This window comes from Maniola jurtina, chromosome 20, assembly GCF_905333055.1.
Source record: "Maniola jurtina chromosome 20, ilManJurt1.1, whole genome shotgun sequence".
Lineage (NCBI taxonomy): Eukaryota > Metazoa > Arthropoda > Insecta > Lepidoptera > Nymphalidae > Maniola > Maniola jurtina.
In genome coordinates, this window is record NC_060048.1 from 2,654,078 (window position 1) to 2,674,979 (window position 20,902).

General features: G+C 38.4%; 1 protein-coding gene across 2 annotated transcripts in view; it reads left to right on the top strand.

Annotated features, from left to right (window-relative positions):
• Window positions 1-20,902, top strand: part of LOC123875754 — a 75,273-nt gene that overhangs the window by 45,521 nt on the left and 8,850 nt on the right. For both annotated transcript variants that reach the window (XM_045921791.1, XM_045921790.1), the window contains exon 5: window positions 5,269-5,503. In XM_045921791.1, the coding sequence (XP_045777747.1) occupies window positions 5,269-5,503 (235 nt within the window). The remainder of the gene's footprint in view (window positions 1-5,268; window positions 5,504-20,902) is intronic.

The window sequence follows — 20,902 nt, forward strand, 5'->3', positions numbered from 1 at the left end:
GCTATATATAGTATAACTAGTGTTTTGCTCGGTGCGCGAGCTGCTGAAGCAGCTCGCGTGACGTGGTTGGGTTGACAAGTATTAAAACGATAGTATTTATTAAGATACAAAATTAACCGCGAAAACACAATAAAACGACACCCATATCGATTTTTTTCTTAAAAAATGCATGTCCACCATCTTGGATTTCAAAATAAATGTCGTTATCAAAATCAGCAACCTGGAAAACTCTGAAAACGACATCCATATCATTTTTTGTAAAAACGGGGTAGTTGAGGTTATTAAGTAGGGTGCGTGGGTGCGCGGACCATTAAAGTGGTCCACGAGCATGCAGAGTTTGTTCCACCGAGTAGACCTTCGGACCCTAATCATCTTTTGCCAAGAAACCACTCTTCCATCTTTTATATTCTCCGAGATAGACACCGACGAAATTTGTACGGCGGCCATCTTGTTTTTCCAAAATTTTCCACTTTTTCTATTAATCGTTTACTACATTCTTTAAAGATTGCGAGTTTGAACGAAATCGGTTGGAAAACAAAAGAGTTGCAAAAATCATATAGGCCGCCATCTTGTTTTTCTGAAATGTCATAATTTTTCCCTACTCATATCGCGCACCAAAACATATCTCCCGTACATTATTGTATCGTTATCCGTCTCCTTCTAGGAGAATGAGACATTCAATATTCGCCATACAAAATGTATGTAAAAATAAATTCCGCCATTTTGAATTTTTTTTCTATTCATCGAGTAGACCTTCGGACCCTGAACATCTCTTGTAAAGAAACCACACTTCCATCTTTTATACCCTCCGAGCTGGACACCGGCGAAATTTGTATGGCGGCCATCTTTTCTTCGCCAATTTGAATTTTTTATCAGCTTTTTGGCAATTGGATGACGTCATGAATGACATTTGCTCGAGCACCCCTATCTATCTTCAATACCTTAAGCGGGGCCTTCACCCGTCTCCGACATCCTCAATTATCAGCTCTTTCCAAATACTCCCTCGATTTTTTTTTTGTTCTCTATACGAAACCATCAGTGAAAAAAAAAATTTTCATACAAAATTTTACAGGAGGAGTTTTTGGGGAAAATCTCGAAAATCTCCCCAAATGTGGCAACACCGTTTGAATATTTCGATATTGCCAACCAAGTCACACAATCGATCCTCACATGTCAACTTTCCAAAATGTTGCCAACTGCCTCAAAAACTTGATCAAACTTTCGAAAAATTAAAAAAAATACAAAATGGCCGCCAACTCGTTTCACAGAAAGATTTTAAACGGTTTCAAAATTTTCCTATTAATAACAGGATATACCGCTTCCGATGTCGTTTCAATCTCTCCTCTCGCTCGCACCCACGCGAAAGGGGATTCCGTGAAAAAGACCATATCGAAAATCACTTTTTCTTTGATAAATTCCAGTGTTGCCAGTCTCCAGCGCCAAAAATACCCAAATGTCATTTGTACAAGCAAAACACATAATCGCTCATACTCGTATTTTGTGAAAAGTCCGTATTTCGTTTTTTTACAATTTCCCGAAAATCTTGAAATTTCCCCAAAAATGGGGTATTTTTTTTACCAATCTATTCCTCAAGTCTATACGCACAATCAATTCATAGAAACCGAAACGGTGCGACGTCGTCGACTGGGATCAATAACGTGATCAAACTTTCGAAAAATTAAAAAAAATACAAAATGGCCGCCAACTCGTTTCACAGAAAGATTTTACACGGTTTCATAATTTTCCTATTAACTACAGGATATACTGCTCCCGACCACGTTTCAATCTCTCCTCTCGCTCGCACCCACGCGAAAGGGGATTCCGTGAAAAAGACCATATCGAAAATCACTTTTTCTTTGATAAATTCCAGTGTTGCCAGTCTCCAGCGCCAAAAATACCCAAATGTCATTTGTACGAGCAAAACACATAATCGCTCATGCTCGTATTTTGCGAAAAGACCGTATTTCGTTTTTTTACAATTTCCCGAAAATCTTGAAATTTCCCCAAAAAATGGGGTATTTTTTTTCACCAATCTATACCTCAAGTCAATACGCACAATCGCTTCATAGAAACCGAAACGGTGCGACGTCGTCGACTGGGATCAAAAACGTGATCAAACTTTCGAAAAATTAAAAAAAATACAAAAAGGCTGCCAACTCGTTTTACAGAAAGATTTTACACGGTTTCATAATTTTCCTATTAACTACAGGATATACTGCTCCCGACCACGTTTCAATCTCTCCTCTCGCTCGCACCCACGCGAAAGGGGATTCCGTGAAAAAGACCATGTCGAAAAATCACTTTTTCTTTAATAAATTCCAGTGTTGCCAGTCTCCGGCAACAAAAATACCCAAATGTCATTTGTACAAGCAAAACACATAATTGCTTATACTGGGATTTTGCTAAAAGTGCGTATTTCGATTTTTTACAATTTCCCGAAAATCTTGAATTTTCCCTAAAAATGGGGTAATTTTTTTCCTCCAATCTATACCTCAAGCCTATACGTACAATCGCTTCATAGAAGCCGAATCGTGTCAATGTTGCCAACTTTGAGATATTTGAATTTTAAAATTGCGATTTTTTGTACGTCTAACTTAACGGCCGCCATGACAGCCGCCATCTTGAATTTTTAAAAACCACTCCCATTCTGTCAAAATACAGGATAATCGTGGGCGAAACACGAAAAAATAATTATCCTCGACTACCCCGTCTTGGATCTGTGGCGCCGCGGTTCGGGATCGAAAAAACAAAAATTTTGAAACGCTACGGCTCGGCCGCCATTTTGTTTTTCCAAATTTTTCCACATTTTCTGTTAACCGTTTACTACATTCTTTAATAGTTGCGAATTTGAACGGAGTCCCTTTAAAAACAAAGGAGCTGCAAAAATCACGACGGCCGCCATCTTGTTTTTTTGAAATGTCATAATTTTTCCCCAGTCGAATCCCGCATCCAAACACAATTCCCCTACATCATTATTTCATTTTCCGTCTCTTTCTAGGAGAACAATTATGTCAATGAGTGAGTCAGTGGTAATCGAGCTATATATATATACTAGTGTTTTGCTCGGTGCGCGAGCTGCTAAAGCAGCTCGCGTGACGTGGTTAGGTTGATAAGTATTAAAACGAATTTATTTATTAAGATACAAAATTCACCCCAAAAACACCATAAAAGGACACCCATATCGAAATTTTTCTTAAAAAATGCATGTCCGCCATCTTGGATTTCAAAATAAATGTCGTTATCAAAGTCAGCACGCCGGAAAACTCTGAAAACGACATCCATATCAGTTTTTGTAAAAACGGGGTAGTTGAGCTTAATAAAGTAGGGTGCGTGGGTGCGCGGACCACTAAAGTGGTCCGCGAGCATGCAGAGTTTGTTCCAACGAGTAGACCTTCGGATCCTGATCATCTTTTGCCAAGAAACCACTCTTCCATCTTTTATACCCTCCGAGATAGACACCGACGAAGTTTGTGTGGCGGCCATCTTGTTTTTCCAATTTTTTCACTATTTCCAGTAATCGTTTACTATTTTCTTCAAAGATTGCGAGTTTCAACGAAATCGGTTGGAAAACAAAAGAGTTGCAAAAATCATATAGGCCGCCATCTTGTTTTTCTGAAATGTCATAATTTTCCCCTACTCATATCGCGCATCCGAACATATCTCCCATACATCAATGTATCGTTTTCTGTCTCTTTCTAGGAGAATGAGGCATTCAATATTCGCCATACAAAATGTATGGAAAAAAAAATTCCGCCATTTTGGATTTTTTTTCTATTCATCGAGTAGACCTTCGGATTCTGATCATCTCTTGCCAAGAAACCTCACTTCCATCTTTTATACCTTCCGAGCTGGACACCAGCGAAATTTGTATGGCGGCCATCTTTTCTTCGCCATTTTGAATTTTTTTTCAGCTTTTTGGCAATTGGATGACGTCATGAATGACATTTGCTCGAGCACCCCCCACCTATCTTCAATACCTCAAGCGGGCCCTCCACCCGTCTCCGAAACCCTCAATCATCAGCTCTCTCCATAATTTTGGCTTACTAAGTTTTTGTTTTCTATACGACACCATCAGTGAAAAAAAAAATTTTCATACAAAATTTTACAGGAGTTTCTTAGTTGAAAATCTCGAAAATCTCCCCAAAAGTGGCAACACCGGTTGCATATCTCCATACTGCCAGCCTAGATACACAATCGATTCATACATACTGACTTTCCAAAATGTTGCCAACTGCCTCAAAAACGTGATCAAAATTTCGAAAAGTTAAAAAAAATACAAAATGGCCGCCAACTCGTTTCACAGAAAGATTTTACATGGTTTCATATTTTTCCTATTAACTACAGGATATACCGCTCCCGATGACGTTTCAATCTTTCCTCTCGCTCGCACCCACGCGAAAGGGGATACCGTGAAAAAGACCGTGTCGAAAATCACTTTTACTTTGATAAATTCCAGTGTTGCCAGTCTCCGGTGACAAAAATACCCAAATGTCATTTGTACGAGCAAAACACGTAATCACTCATACTCGGATTTTGCTAAAAGTGCGTATTTCGATTTTTTACAATTTCCCGAAAATCTTGAAATTTCCCTAAAAATGTGGTAATTTTTTCCCACCGATCTATACCTCGAGTCTATACGTACAACCGCTTCATAGAAGCCGAATCGCTCCGATGTTGCCAACTTTGAGATATTTAACTTTTAAAATTGCGTTTTTTCGTACCTCTAACAAAACGGCCGCCATGACAGCCGCCATCTTGAATTTTTAAAAGCCACTCCCGTTCTGTCAAAATACAGGATAATCGTGGGCGAAACCAGAAAAAATAATTATCCTCGATTACCCCGTTTCGGATCTGTGACGCCGCGGTTCGGGGTCGAAAAATTAAAAATTTTGAAACGCTACGGCTCGGCCGCCATCTTGTTTTTCCAATTTTTTCCACATTTTCTGTTAACCGTTTACTACATTCTTCAATAGTTGCGAGTTTGAACGGAGTCCCTTAGAAAACAACGGAGCTGCAAAAATCACGGCGGCCGCCATCTTGTTTTTCCGAAATGTCATAATTTTTCCCCAGTTGACTCCCCCACCCGAACACATCTCCCCTACATCATTATATCATTTTCCTTCTCTTTCTAGGAGAACAATTATGTCAATGAGTGAGTGAGTGGTAATCGAGCTATATATAGTATAATATAATAAGTATGGATTTCTCCCATTACTCTAACATGTAATTGTTCTAACAAAAATAAGTTTTTTTATCTTTCTATTACAGGGAATACTCGATCAAACCACCAATACCAATTCGATGGGAAAGAGACATAGGTGATGTCGTGGAAGCAGCAGTACGCGGCGCGGGCGGCATCAGCGCAGCCCGAGCTCGTCTGCACGCGGCTTTACTGGCCCTACACGAGCCCCCGCCGAATAGAGGCCCTAGCCTACCCTACTGCGGGCCAGGGGTCCGACCTGGTGACGTCACTATGATGCCCAAGACTGAAATGTCTTTACTGGTAAGTTGGCTTTACTTTTAGCCCAAGCTCGTCTCTACGCGGCTTTACTGGCCCTACAAGAGCCCCCGATGAACAGAGGCCCTAGTCTGCCATAGTGTGGCCCAGGGGTCCGACCTGGTTATGTCACTATGATGCCCAAGACTGAGATGTCTTTACTGGTAAATCGGCTGGACTTTTAGCCCAAGCTCGTCTCCACGCGGCTTTACTAGTTCTACACGATGCCCTGACGAACAGAGTCCCTAGCCTGCTTAACTGTGGGCCAGGGGTCAGATCTGGTGACGTCACTATAATGCTGAATACTGAGATGACTTTGCTTGTAGGTATGCGCTACTTTTAGTTTGAGCTAGACTGCACAGCAGAGGTCCTGCCCAAGATAGCTCGAGTCTTTGCTGGTTAGTAGACTTTACTTTTAGCTGGACTTTACGCGACTTGCCCAAGACTGAGATTTCTTTGCAGTAGACCTCCACTTACCAAAAAAAAAAGTTTTAGCATAAAATAATCGATGCTTAGAATCTAGATATAATAAGTATAATATACTCAAGTACTTCAATAGAGAAGAAATGGGCTGCTATTTTTGAAGGTATCATTTTATTCAAAAGTGCGTGAACCTCGGGCCACTAATTATGTAGAATGCGCCGCTATGGCCTACGCGCATGCGTGTCACTCACGCAAACGTATGAATAATTTGTCTTGCCTTTTTATAATTATTATGAACTTTACCTATTATACATAATATTAGAAAAATAGAAAGTTGAAGATGTACCTACCTGCTTGGTAATTAATAGAAAATAAAGTAATATTTTAAACAATTAAGCATATTTTTATAAGTAATTAAATTTCCATATCTGTTTGGCGTAATAGCTACATAATCACCACGGACAATTAATCGAGAAATGAGAACGCCCTTCCATAGAGCATAAAGAAAAATAGACAATAGAGTTCAGTTACGAAATTCGCTTAGCACGATTGTATCAAACAATGTTAGAACTACGGGAAATACCGATGGTTATCTTTGCTTTATTAGTCTTAATTATATTGATATATATAGTGATCATTCGTTTTTAGGGTTCCAACTCAAAGGGTGCCAATGAGACCCTGTTACTAAGACGCTGTTATCCGTCTGTCCGCCTGTCTGTCAGTGGGCTGTATCTTGTGAACCGTAATAGGTAGAGCCGTTGTAACAACAAAAAGTAGGTACCTACCTAATAACAAAATGGCCGCCATGAAAAAAAAAAATTGCTATTTCTTGTATGATGGTATGGATAATGGAACCCTTCGTGTGCCAGTCCAAGGGTCGCACTTGATCGAGTTTTTGGTTCTTTAAAACCCATGGAATGGCACTAGGAATCAGTTTATTTTTTACTTATACGAGTATGTTAGACTCGATTAGAGTTGAAAAATCAAATGTTAGTCACATTTCACACAATTTTCAAATTTAACAGCTAATGACCTCAAAACAATGATGCTTCTGAAATTAATAAGTAAAAAAGTAGGCACTCTTAAAAGTTTAATATCAAGTAGTTGTCTAATTATGTTATTTTAGTTTTTTATACCGTGATCACGCAAAGTACATAGCACTTAGCGTCAATCAACGCAAGACCTATATTTTAGTACTCCCACTGAAATATTTTAAGAGCTTCGACTTTTTTTCGTGAGTTGATAGCAAAGACTAAAAGAAAAATGGACGGAAACCTAGCGAACAAAAGTGGACATTAAATGAATCCTAAATGCACTTTTAACTTTTCGAGTAAATGCCACATGAATGTTTGATGAGTACCTGCCATATTGCCAAGGCTATTTTGCCAATTTCATTGAGATCCTTTGATAAAATTATATTAGATACTAACATCAGTCGTCAAGCCGGCTAGAGCTGGTTTCTCTCAATAATTTGTTTTCATACTAACCACACAGGCATGTTATGTCTATATGTTAGTATGAGATTTAACATTTCACCGACGTTGATAGAATTCGAGCGTTGAAACCTTTATCACCATATTTTGAAGCTCATGTTTATTCATACATCTACACTTACAGCCAATGCTCCAAGGGTAAATGTTGTGTTTAAATCGGTGATATTAATTAATTTCTAATTTTAAATCAAGAACTTTTAGGTCCATCGTTCTTTGACGTTTTGATGTTCAAATTCGAGTCATGTTTGGCGAGGAGTATAATCTCAGACTAAGCACACAGTTTAGTTCGCAGTCCTTTAGCGCCAAGCTCGTAGAACCTATACATACGGCGTTGTATCGAGCGAACCTCTTAGTGTAGTTGGATGGCTGACTTTTTTTTTCTTTTTTTAATAAGAAGTTTTATAGCTAACTAACCCCTCGTCACTCAGGAAAAGTGTAGCTTTCTACTAGTGAAAGAATTTTCAAAATCGGTTCATTAGTTCCAGAGATTACTTCCTACAATCAAACTTACAAACTTTACCTCTTTATAATATTAGTATAGTTCGGTGTGTACATATTGTCAGCCCCATTAAAAAAATTGACTTAACAAAACAAAAAGTGGCCGAGTTTTGAACATTGGCTTCTTTGGTCATGTTTCATTTTTTCGCGCCGTGCTCAGTCTATCTTATCCATCAGTCTGTGGTTAATAAATATAATAATTATGTTATAGTTATATGTGTACACACCTACTCGTCGATCTAAAAAGGAGTTCGACCTCGTATAAAACGATTTTTGAGATGAAGTGTATGAATCTTACGCAATTTTTTCTTCTTTTTTCTTTAGTAATTTATGTTTTACACCCACTTTTGTGTCTTAAATGGAATATTATAGCTCTCAGTAACACATTTTAAGATAGGTAACTAAGTCTTATCGAATTGTCAAAATTAGGTATCTATATGCATTTGTATAGGAATAATTTATTACACTTGCCGGCTCTTCTCAATAGAATTTTCATTCCAAACCGGTGGTAGACTCTTGACTTATGATAAGTGGAACATGCTGTCGTATAAGAAATAAATTAAAATTTCATTTTCATTTACTTTCAATGGTGGCAACGTAGAATCATGTAGCACTTTGACAAGTAAAGCCAAAGTGCGGTCTATAGATTTCAACCATAGTGGCTCACAGCAAGCTACTCCTACGAAGAATACCAAAACAATTCGTGATACAAATACGTAAACCAAATATTCATGACCGATGATGTGTTGCCATTATTTCCACGTCGCGACTTAGCAATGACCCAGTTGGCAACTGAATGAAAACGTTTAAAAATGCAATTTTCTGATAGCAAACTGTACAAGTGTAAATTAAAAATTAATAACACCCCCGACAAGTGAAGGTTACAGTAACTTTCAAACGGATGACCGATTTTCTTAGATTATAGCTAAGAACACTCTCGATCAAGCCACCTTTCAAACAAAATAAACTAAATTAAAATCGGTTCATTCGTTTAGGCGCTACGATGCCACAGACAGATACACAGATACACACGTCAAACTTATAACAGCCCTCTTTTTGGGTCGGGGGTTAAAAATACCGCGTACCGGTAAGCGCAGTGTGGGACGACCCTGGACCGATGATCTGAAAAAGGTAGCGGGGAGCGGGTGGATGAGGAAGGCGGAGGACCGTGTTTGGTGGCGCGCTCTTGGACAGGCCTATGTCCAGCAGTGGACACATACAGGCTGATGGAATGAAAAAAAAAAACTGTAAAATAGCCTAGTGATTAGCTGAATTTTCCTTCTCTCTCGCACACTCTAACATTTTCAATGACTGTGAAAGTAGGTACATACTACACTTTTAAAACATGTGTGGCTCGGCCAAGTCCTAAACAATAAACCGGTCAAGTGCGAGTCGGGCGAAGCCAAAAAAGCTAAAAGAGCGAGCTTTTAGAGTTCCGTACATAATTATGAACATCATATTTTGGGCGTATGAAGTATTTCTTTTCCGAACTAGAAAATCGCCATAAATCGTGAAAAAAAAACCAAAAAATGTTCATTTGTCACAAACTATCACTAAATTATTTAATAAATCGTTGTTTTCACTTTGACGTAAGATTTTTCACACCTTTGTTACATGTTATCTCCCAAAGCCACCATGATCCAAACTTCATAGTCGCTGCTCGGTCCTTGTTGGAAACAATACTCAGAGAAGCTTTTAGCTTTTATAAAATAACGCAGGTCTGGCATTCACTGGCTTTTAGTCCATTAAGTATTTACTTACATTAAAAAAGTAATTTCTCTGAATTGATTTGCAGTGTTCGAACGTGGTTCGAACCACATTACTATGATCATACGATAGTATTATGACATCTTGTACTAACACAGTAAGTACTATCACTTTGCGAACGAGAAAAAATACACAAACCGTATCCGCCTTTTTATTCAAAAAACCATCTTATGTCTATACTATTAGAGTACAATAAGATCGCAAAATAAAATTTGTCTTTTTTTCGCTAAATGATCTCTTGCATCTTTGGTTTACGGTTATTTCAAAGGGAATTAAGCCTTAATGCGTTGCAATAAGTGCTAAATATGTTGTTTTATTAAGCTTGTTTGTTGATATGCAAAACACAAGTCGGTGTTGCCACATTCCGCTCTTGAACTACATTCACTCGCAAATGTAGTGGAAACATTTTTAGTGGTGATAGTTGAGCAATTGGGGAAGTTAGACGATTTTGACCTTTATTTCATTCATGAAAAGCCACTTTTCCTTTAGACATCGTTTTATTAGCGTTTCTGATCTCCAGAGAAAAAAAGGAACCCTTATTAGGGTTCCGTACCTCAGAAGGAAAAACGAAACCCATATAGGATCATTTTGTTGTCTGTCAATCTGTCCGTTCGTCTGTCCGCCTGTCGTGTCTGTCGAGAAAACCTAAAGGCTACTTCCTGTTGACCCAGAATCATTAAAGGCAGATAGCAATCTTATGGCACAAGTAAAGGGGAAAATGTGTGGTTACATGACAAAAAAAATTAAAAGTGTTATTTCTTACGTACGGATAACGGAACCCTTCGTATACGAGTCCGACTCGTGTTTGACCGGTTTTTTAATAGGGCATCATTTTCAGCATCCCTATGAGCAGTTATACACTCATCCAATCCGAAACCGTGAAATTACGGATATAAAAAACTCGGACCGAACTCGGACATTGCTTACACACTAATCCGATCTCTGATCCAAATCCAAGCTATTCAGTGGACATCTTTGACATATCTACGACATACGCCCGATTTAAATCCGAAGCACATCCGATACTCTCACGGATGAATGACGGAGTGAACTCGGATGACGGAAGTCGGAGCTAGTGCGTAAGCTATATATTTTACAGGTTCAATATAACACAGTCATGTCGTTTGAATGATCCTAAAGAAGCCCATATCTTGACTATGAATTCCATATTGTCACATATCGCCTAGAAAAGTCACTATGTCTTTCAACGGCCAGCGTTTATCATAGCTACAAATTCAAAGTAACTAGACTAAACTACTGATAACAGATCGCAATATTCTCCTACATCAATGATCGCAATCATTTTTGATTGGCTAACTGCACTCACAATACCTAATTTTATTGGGTAAAATTTTTACTTTTTAGTTTTTAGTGTTTGTGGTTTTTGAAGTCGGTTTTTTTTTTAAATTTTTTTTCACAATTTTTAATGGCCGCACTGTACTAAAATGTACTATGCCTAGATAAAAACCTACTGTTTACTAAACTATTACACTGATCGCGAGCAATTTACTCTAGTCCATTGAGGAGTTCTGTTCTCTATCTCCGAAGATATTCATCAGATCTTCACCAAATTTATATGGAACCACCTGCAAATTATACCCCTTAAAAATAAAAAAAATACCAAATCAGTCCAGGCGTCTTTGAGTAATCGGCGAACATAACTACATTAAAAAAAAGATTCTGACGAATTGAGAACCTCCTCCTTTTTTTGAAGTCAGTTTAAAATGCACAGTGTAGCAGGAATTCCTTAAAACAATAGCAATTGCAATGAAAAAATCACATCTACCGTGCTACTTCTCCAATTTTCAACCCCCGACCCAAAAAGAGAGGTGTTATAAGTTTGACGTGTGTATCTGTCTGTGGCATTGTAGCTCCTAAACTAATGAACCAATTTTAATTTAGTTTTTTTTATTTGAAAGCTGCCTTGATCGAGAGTGTTCTTATCTATAATTCAAGAAAATTGGTTCAGCCGTTTGAAAGGTATCAGCTCTTTTCTAGTTACTGTAACCTTCACTAATTGTCGGGGGTGTTATAAATTTTAATTTACTCTTGTCATAGAATAATCTTATTTACATCAAAAAATAAAATCCCTTAAAATTAGGTTTAGTTTCGGGCTAAAGCAATATTATTATAAGTTTATTTTAAGTAGATATTTATCTCAATCTAACCTTCATTAAGCTTTTTATGACAATAACTTTCTTATTTCAATGCTATGAGAAAAAATAATTATGTGATTACACATACATTAACATACTACATATTATATTATACATGCATAGTACGTAAGAGCAGCGAACAAGATTATTTGGTAAGATACTGATAAAAAAACTTAGATAAAATATATGCGACGTTTATTACAAGATTCTGTAACCACAGGACACAAAATCTATATCTATACTTCTATATCTATACTTATACTTATAATAAAACTGTAACTGGATGATTTCTGTACATTAATTATACAGGCTGTTTGGTAAGTAGTATATAATGACGACACGTACCCCATGCTACTTTGATCTGATAAATACTATGCTGAAGTAAAATTATAAAAATTTCCATACAAAATTTTAATTTTTTTTTATGACCAAGTTTTCTTGGCCCTAATGTGCCCTAACTCACTGAGATCGTTGGCCTCGGCCTATATAAAGATGGCCAACGATCTCAGGGAGCTAGGGCACGGTATAGGGTCATAAAAACTTTGACATAATTTTTTTTTTTAAATTTTGTATGTACTTCAGCATTGTGTTTATCAGATCAGAGTAGTATGAGTATGTGTCGTCATTATATACTTATTACCAAACATCCTGTATATTTTGAAAATTTTAATTGGAGGAAACATTACTATCGATATAGACCCCAAAAACTAAGTTTATGTCTGTGTGTCTGTCTGTACGCGCATCATGCTTAAAGTACCTACTAAACGAATTTAAATGAAATTTAGTATTACGGTAGCTGATTCTCCAGATTAACATAAAAGGTAGTTTCATTCCGAAAAAAATTAGGGATTCTTCGGGATACGAGATCAAATTTTTTATCGATTATACTCCATAACTCCGTCTGAAACGATTTTCATAATTCCTTTTTAACCCCCGACCAAAAAAGAGGGGTGTTATAAGTTTGACGTGTGTATCTGTGTATCTGTGTGTCTGTGTATCTGTGTATCTGTGTATCTGTCTGTGGCATCGTAGTGCCTAAACGAATGAACCGATTTTAATTTAGTTTTTTTTGTTTGAAAGGTGGCTTGATCGAGAGTGTTCTTAGCTATAATCTAAAAAAATTGGTTCAGCCGTTTAAGAGTTATCAGCTCTTTTCTAGTTTTCTTGTTTAAAAGAAGGTTAGATAACCGTTAGGTTCATAATATTATGTCAATAGACAAATGTCAAGCTGTCAAGATGGACGTTGCCTAAATACATAATTATTTATTTGAAAATGATGTTTTGGAAAACTCAGATACTTTGGATCGTCGGGGGTGTTATAAATTTTTAATTTACACTTGTTTATAAAGGTTACGTGTACTGTCAGGTTGGTACCAATTAAGTTTGGTGAAGATTTGATGACCAATTTCGGAAACAGAGGATGGAACGCCTCAATGGGTAACAGCAAATCGATCGCGATCAGTGTAGTAAAAAGTAGACGCCCTAAACTCAGTGAAAAGTCACATTTCACGAGAAAGGTTTATACTTAGGTAGATTCTAATAGGTTAGCAATTTAGGTTTTCATACCCATTACCCATACTTCGACCTACCATAGACAAAATATGAGTATGAATATGTTATACCTACCTATTATGTCGAATCTACATACCATATTTTGTCTATGGAATAGGTAGGCCCCCTATGCAAAGTCAGGGTGGTTCATCTAATAGTGCTTATTTTAATTCCCGGCACAAAAATTAACTGTCATTTTGTATAGAAAAGGTCTTCCAGTGTACTTCATCCTTCATCACTCAGTGAATTTAACTCATCTACAACAAGTTTATAGTTGAAATAAGTAAAAATATCGATCAGGAATTTCAAGCTACGGGTGTATCAGGTAAATGCCTAGATAATTACATGGTTTCCATATAAATAAAGTCGGCGCAACTTCGCAATACTGCCGCGGGCAAGGCAGTTCATTAACCATCCACCTTGCGACGGTTGACATTTTAAACCAAAGGAATGTATGAATTATTGGTACCTCATTGAATAGCAATGGTTTACTCTTTCTAAGAGATTTTTCTGTTAAACTTAGTTTATTGGATGCCTTCATCCGCACGATAGTTATTTAGGTCAGAATCGTCCTCTCAACCTTGCGCTGCTGAACTTAGTTATCTTGCAATTCAGGAATTTGTTGCTCCTTGGATGACCCTCGATTAAAATTTATCCATAGTTCCACAGTTAAAAATGAGCGTGAAAAAAAAGATCTGGCACAACGGGCGCGGCGGTCGAAGCCCCGAGTACAGAAACCAGTAGACGCATCCATGGCGTATAGCCCCAGGAGCGGAGGATGTGGCTGTGTTGGGTGGTTGATGATGAGTGTGTCATAAGTCATCACCCATCCAATCACTGGCTGCCCCACCGGTTTCTCGCCTGTCCAGTTCGATGACGGGTGAGGGAGATGTTGAGGATGGGGAACCTGGAAAGGGACTTGCCCTCACCGCGAACCCTAGCCCTCGGGAGGACCTGTGAATGATGGAAACGGGTCGGTCTGGCGTTCACAGATCCTCGGGTTGGTTGGCGTGCTATGGTTCCGGGCATGCGTCTAACGGTGTTTGGGGGCACGTAGTGTCCCAGTGGTGGGTCTGCTGCGGCGGACATCCGCTGGCGGAGGAACGAGGCGTTGTTGGTCTCCTGTGCTCTGTCGTCAGTGGGATGGAACTTCGTGAGGTTTTTAGTCGGTAAGAGTCCGACATAACCACTGTGCCTGTGGCCAGTGGTAGGTACCCAAGGCGGATTTTCCTCACAAAAAAAGGTACTAGGCTATCACGGCTCTACATGAAAATGTACATTAATATAAAATCAATATTGCCATAAGTAATTGAAATATGATCTCTCAGCGATAAATCGATTTAATATTATAATTATTCCAATTCCAGTAGGTACAGTCGCATGTTACAACAGGGCGCCAACGTTGCGTATTGTAATGTGCAGCGACAGTAATGCTCCAGCATCCATTAATCTCAATCGGCGACGCGACAGCGATGCTGATAACATCAACGGGTGACCAAAATAAAAAATTGCTTTCGACACTACCTTTCAAGTCACTTGTTACTTATTTTAAAATATTACATTATTGAGCCCATTGAGCCAAAGTTATTATAAAACTCCAAATGGGCAAAGCTCATAGATACAATAATTGTATTTTAAATAGTGAAGACAGATTCTTCTCTATTTAAAATTCTTGATATTTGTAAATAGAGAAGAAGAAGAATTGTCTGTGAATGTGATCAGTGATCAAACACATACATGCTACGGGGTAGGTACAAACTACATACTCGTAGATATTGCAGCGAGGTTCACTCATTTTTTGACGCCTACGAGCGCGCTTGAAAAAATGGCACCCTGTTTTGACGATTCGAGAGAGACAAAATTCAAGTTTTTGTCTTCAAAACTGTCATACCCCGTTTCATCTCAGCTCAGACTGCTTCATACCATCTTTTGAGGTCGCGGTCAAGCGCAGAGCTGTCATCGGTAAAAAACTAGCCAAGTGCGTTTCAGTATACGCATAAGGCAGGGTTCCGTGGCCATACTTGCTAAAACTTTGGCAGTCACTGTGGATAGATAGATAGATAAAAACTTTATTGCACCCAAAACATGAAACGATCAGGACAAAACTAAGATACGGAAAAAAACTAATAACAATTGTATACAAAGCACGTCTTAAATGTTTCCTAGGCGTACCCAAAATTGTACCCAGAAAAGTAATTAAATCCAGCAACATCATACTAATGATTCATCACTCCGGGTCGTAAAACAGTTTTTTTTCAACGATTCTGGAATTTTTTCTAAATACTTATCGAAGCCTCTGTGTAGGTAGTTACCGGTAACAGGTTTCTATATGTAACGGAATATACTTAAAGGTTTTTTGTTTTACCACGGAATCCTAAAAAGGGGTCCGCATAATATTCGAATACTTACTCACCTAGTTGACAAAGAACCAGTTTTCGCGGGGAATGATCGCGATCCGAGCTTGTACCTCGTACAAGTAACAGATAAGAATCGGCTGCCAAAGAAGACAAATGACAATTTCACACCCTGATGGATGACATGACATGTTGGCCTGACAAAACTGCTCTGGATTTAGGGATCCAAGATCATTTGTATGGATTACTTTCAAAAATCACCAAGTGTGAGTGCTTAGGTAAAGGCAGAGTAATTATAATTATCGAATTTTAAGACCCAGTTTGTAGTTGCAGTCAGTAATTTCTTCTTTTAAATCAAATTATCAAATAATTCCTGGATCCACCACTTTCTCGCCAAAAGCCTAATATAGAAGACCTAACTACGACACTTGGGTCACATTTGTAGAGCGCTATCTCTTCTTCTCTGGTACGATTTGTCGATCGTCTGTTTCAGTGATCACCGAGCACGAATAGTGTCTAACTACGTTATTATATTTTATGAACGTAACATGTCTATTATAACACAATGGTATAATATTATAATAGGTTAGATCAGCGGTCGGCAACAGTCGAATTTTGGACCGCTGACGATGACGGACGGTTGAATCTTGGACCGCTGGATATTTTTAATAATATACCTATCTATGAATGAATGAATTACTTTTACACATTTTGCATTATTACTCATGATAATATGATGTACTTTACGTATGTACATGATTACCTAAAACTTTCGCATTTGCTAGTTTCTCTAGTGAGACAAACTAATAAAAAACTAGCCCAAGACTGTCGTCGGTCAGTGTAATTTGTTACCAATTGCGATTTATATAATAACCTAAAAGTAGCATAGTGAAAAATAAGCAGTAGGTATGAATTTTTTTTTCTGGACCTCGATAAAAGATTTCAAACGAATTCGAACCCCACTTAAAATTACTTGCCGACCCATGGCTTAGCTTAGACGAACAAGACAATTAAGGAACATTCCTGGATACATTTTCTCGGCAAAGAGCTAATAAGTTGACGACCTAACAAAATACTCCTTTCTATATTTGTTGAAAAGTTTCCTACAAACAGGCTTGTGTCAGCTTCGCAACATTGCCGGCGGCAAGGCAGCGTGGCGGCCGCGCGGTGTTGTTACTATCCAAATCTTTGACCCGATTATTCCGTTTATTTTGTCCACTCGACTCTCTTCTTTTAGGCTTTTTCTTCACTAGCTAATCATACTTCCTACGACCTTAGGTTTTATGTTAGCTATTTTAACGTTTTATTGCGTATATCCACCCTAAAACAGTCACCCTAGGGTGTATACTCGGGAACGTGTGTCCTATCCACCTCGGACCAAATAATAGTGTGCACAGGAACTTTTCGATCTTGTCCCCCCTTCACCATTTTACCACCGAACCGCAAGACGTGTCGTCGACATTCAATCTACACGCACGAAACGTTTTGCGTCTTCATTCCTCATACGCATGGCTAAGGTTTGGAATACTCTCCCGCGATCTGTGTTTCCTACCAATTACAATCCGGGTATCTTTAAAACAAGAGTGAATAGGCACCTTCTAGGTAAGCGCGTCCCATGTTAGACCTTAGACCACATCATCACTTTCCATCAGGTGTGATTGTGGTCAAGCGCTTGCCTATAGTGAATTAAAAAAAAAAAAAAATTATATTTAAATTCCGTTTTAACCGTGTGGACGCTAAACCGCTAAATATGTAAGGATAAAAATTTAAACGGATGGGCCATAAAAAGCTAGCAGACAGACAGACAGAAACACTTTACTAGCTTATGCCAGCGAATTCGACTGCGTGGACTACACAAACTTTTATTTTATAGGGATTGAATTTTTGAAAATCCTTTCTTAGCGGATGTGTAGGTACATGCCGTTCAGCTCGCGATCCGTCCAGTAGCTTGAGCTGCGCGTTGTTTTGATAGATCAGTCAGTCACTTTTGCTTTTGATATATTTAGGTTATGGATGGTCAGAAGTTCGATTAATGTATGACTGGCACTGGTAACTAGGATGAGTAGCTCTCACAATTCGGTATCCATTCTCAGAAACGGCCTTGTCGCTCTGTCACACAATCGCCGACCACGGACCTACCTACCACTCAGGCGCACGTTCAATCCATGCACCCATTATAATATTTCCTAACGAATGCACGATTTGTATGTGACACTGCTATTAGACTGCAGTTCGATGTGATGAATTTATATGCGGGCCTGTTGGAAGATGCCTTGACTTGGTCACTGTAACATTTAGTTTTATTTGCATATCATTAGGATACAGTGCTGTTCATAAATCGTAACTTGAAGGACGTGTGGCCTAGTTACGACATCACATATTAATTACTAGAGGATGCCCGCGACTTCGTCCGCGTGGCTTTAGGTTTTTAAAGGGGTTTTAAAGGTAAAATGTCTATGTCAATTACAGGGACGCAAGCTACCTCGGTACCTTTCATACAAATCGGTCAAGCAGATGGGTTTTTAGGAATCCCGTGAGAACTCTTTGATTTTCCGGGATATAAAGTAGCCTATGTCCGTCCCCGGGATATAAGCTAACCCTGCACCAAATTTCACCAGAATCGGTTGAACTGTTGGGCCGTGAAAAGGTAGCAGACAGACACACTTTCGCATTTATAATATTAAGTATGGGTTTGTAGATTGCACGCATCTTAGTTATCATCGTCATCTTATATATCGTAGGTATAAACTTGACCTATGTGTACTGCACAAAATCCTAAAGGGACAGCTCTGGTGCTCGGACATTTTGGAACAAATAAAAATAAAAATCCCTCGCCTTGATGTAAGAATACGGGAAAAACGTCATCGTCCTAGGTACCTACTTATATACCTCACACTTTTATGTAGAACACTGCGGACTCTACTATCTATTGTGTTTTAGTCAATATTTTTTTCGTGGAACAAATTTTAATAATTTTTTGTGATGTTTCGGATTTTTTCCTTTAGTTGACCTACCTACCTACCTGCAGGTTAACAGGAAGTACCCTATAGGTTTTCCTGACAGACACGATGGACAAACGGACAGACAGACAGAAAACAAATAAGGGTACCTTTTTCCTTTTGAGGTACACAACCCTAGAAAAACTAAATCCACGCGGACGAGTAACCTAAGGAATAGCCGCAAAGTCTTTTTTTTTCGTTTTTTTTTTGTTCTCGTGAGGAAAATCCGTCGTGGGTACCACCGAACACGGGGAGCACAGTGGTTATGTCGGACTCCTACCGACTAAAAACCTTACGAAGTTCCATCCCACCCACAAGGGACCGGAAACACCTCGTCTCCGCCAGCGGATGTCCGCCGCAGCAGACCCACCACTGGTAGAGTGTAGACCTGCCTTAACTACACATAACAACTACCTTTATACGCCCGCGTCGCGTCGTCCGTTCTTGAAATGTTCATAAAACTGACACATGAATACTCAGTACTGACTGTATATTGCCTCATGAGCATACAATAAACCACAGTGAATGTTTATCCTTCTGGATTCCCTTTACAAGTTTAATAGCTCAAACTGTGTCGTAAATAACGGTTATATTGATCATAAAATTATACAAAGACGTTAATGTAAGTAATGTTATCGTTATGGTAGCTTGATTATTTCGGTTTTTAATGACTTATTGATAGGGGCGTTATTGCTTAATTCAAGAATGTGATTGCAAACAGACTGTACAATTATAATTTTTATTAGTGAAAATGATTATCATACCAACGGACCTACTGTTCAAATCGCTGAGGCTAGAAACTAAAGATGTTTGCTATTGAAGACTCAAATGCAAAAAGGTCTAAGTCCATTTTTGTCATTTTAAAATTGCAATGCAAGCTAAAAGCACACATCCTTCCAAATATTATATTACTTTTACAGCTATGTAAAATAATAATATTTTGACTGTGGCCTAAAAAGTCACTGTTTAACAGGGCTCTCTCCGTCACTTACTCCATACAATCGTAGTCCCAATTTCATTTGAATATTAAGCAACCAAAGTCAATGAAATTTTGCAGACATATTCTAGAAACTAATATCTGTGTCTGTGGTGTTTTAGATTTTCTATAAATATGTATTTTTAAAATTACAGGGGTCAAAGATTTATATGTGAATTTTTAAGACCGCGTAACTTTGAAACCGAATATTTTAACGGAAATCTGGAAAACCACAGGTATAGATATTAGTTCCCGGAACGTTTCTACAAAATTCCATTGAGTATGATTGGTTAGTATTCCAATGAGAGACGAACTACGTTTGTATGGAGCGAGTGACGGAGAGACCCCTCTTAAGTAGCAAACAATCAATTCTATGCCCTCAACATTTAAATATTTATACTAGATCATTGTCGGTGGAGTGTAGTTGCATGTCAGTGTAACTGTCAAGCCTCTACGCGTTAATGTTACGTGTGATTTATGATATTTCGCGCGGGAATTCATTAAAATTGTTCTTTTTTCCGTTATAAATGAATACAGCTTCTAATTAATGTTACTAGGTTCGCGGGGAACATTAAAATTTGTTTATGCCAATGATTTCGTAACTTACTAACGCAGTTTAGCGAACGTACAGTTTGTAAGCGACGAGTATGACTTGGTCGCCTCTCTTCCATTACGTTGCTGTAACTCACTACATACTAGTTCTCTTTTACTTTCTAATGCCCAGTCCCAGTCGTATCAGTCCCATCCCAAGTTGTCAACCAGAACTTATTCACCACTATTTTCGTATTTATTTTCCCTTGTTTAAAAGTTGAAGTACGTCATCACCACCACTTCTGTAGGATCCACGCCTAAATAAAATCAAGAGAAAATTACCTAAAACGTTAGGTATATCAGACACAGATAAGAGAAAAACGACTCAAGTTGTAAGTCAAGAAAACGGTATCAGACGTGTTGACTTGACACTTGACTGTCATATTATTATGCAAGGGCCGGCGCGCGCTAGCTTCCCAACAAAGTTGCTCTGCGCAATTAGTATGGTTTATAACTACGTTGTTTTCATACTGTATAATTGTTATCCCGTGTTATAGTCGCAACAGAAATTCTTGTAAAACACCGACAACCTCGCGTTTGCGAATGCAAATGAATAACATTTGATCCCAGGCCATGGCGTTTATCAATTAATGTGTG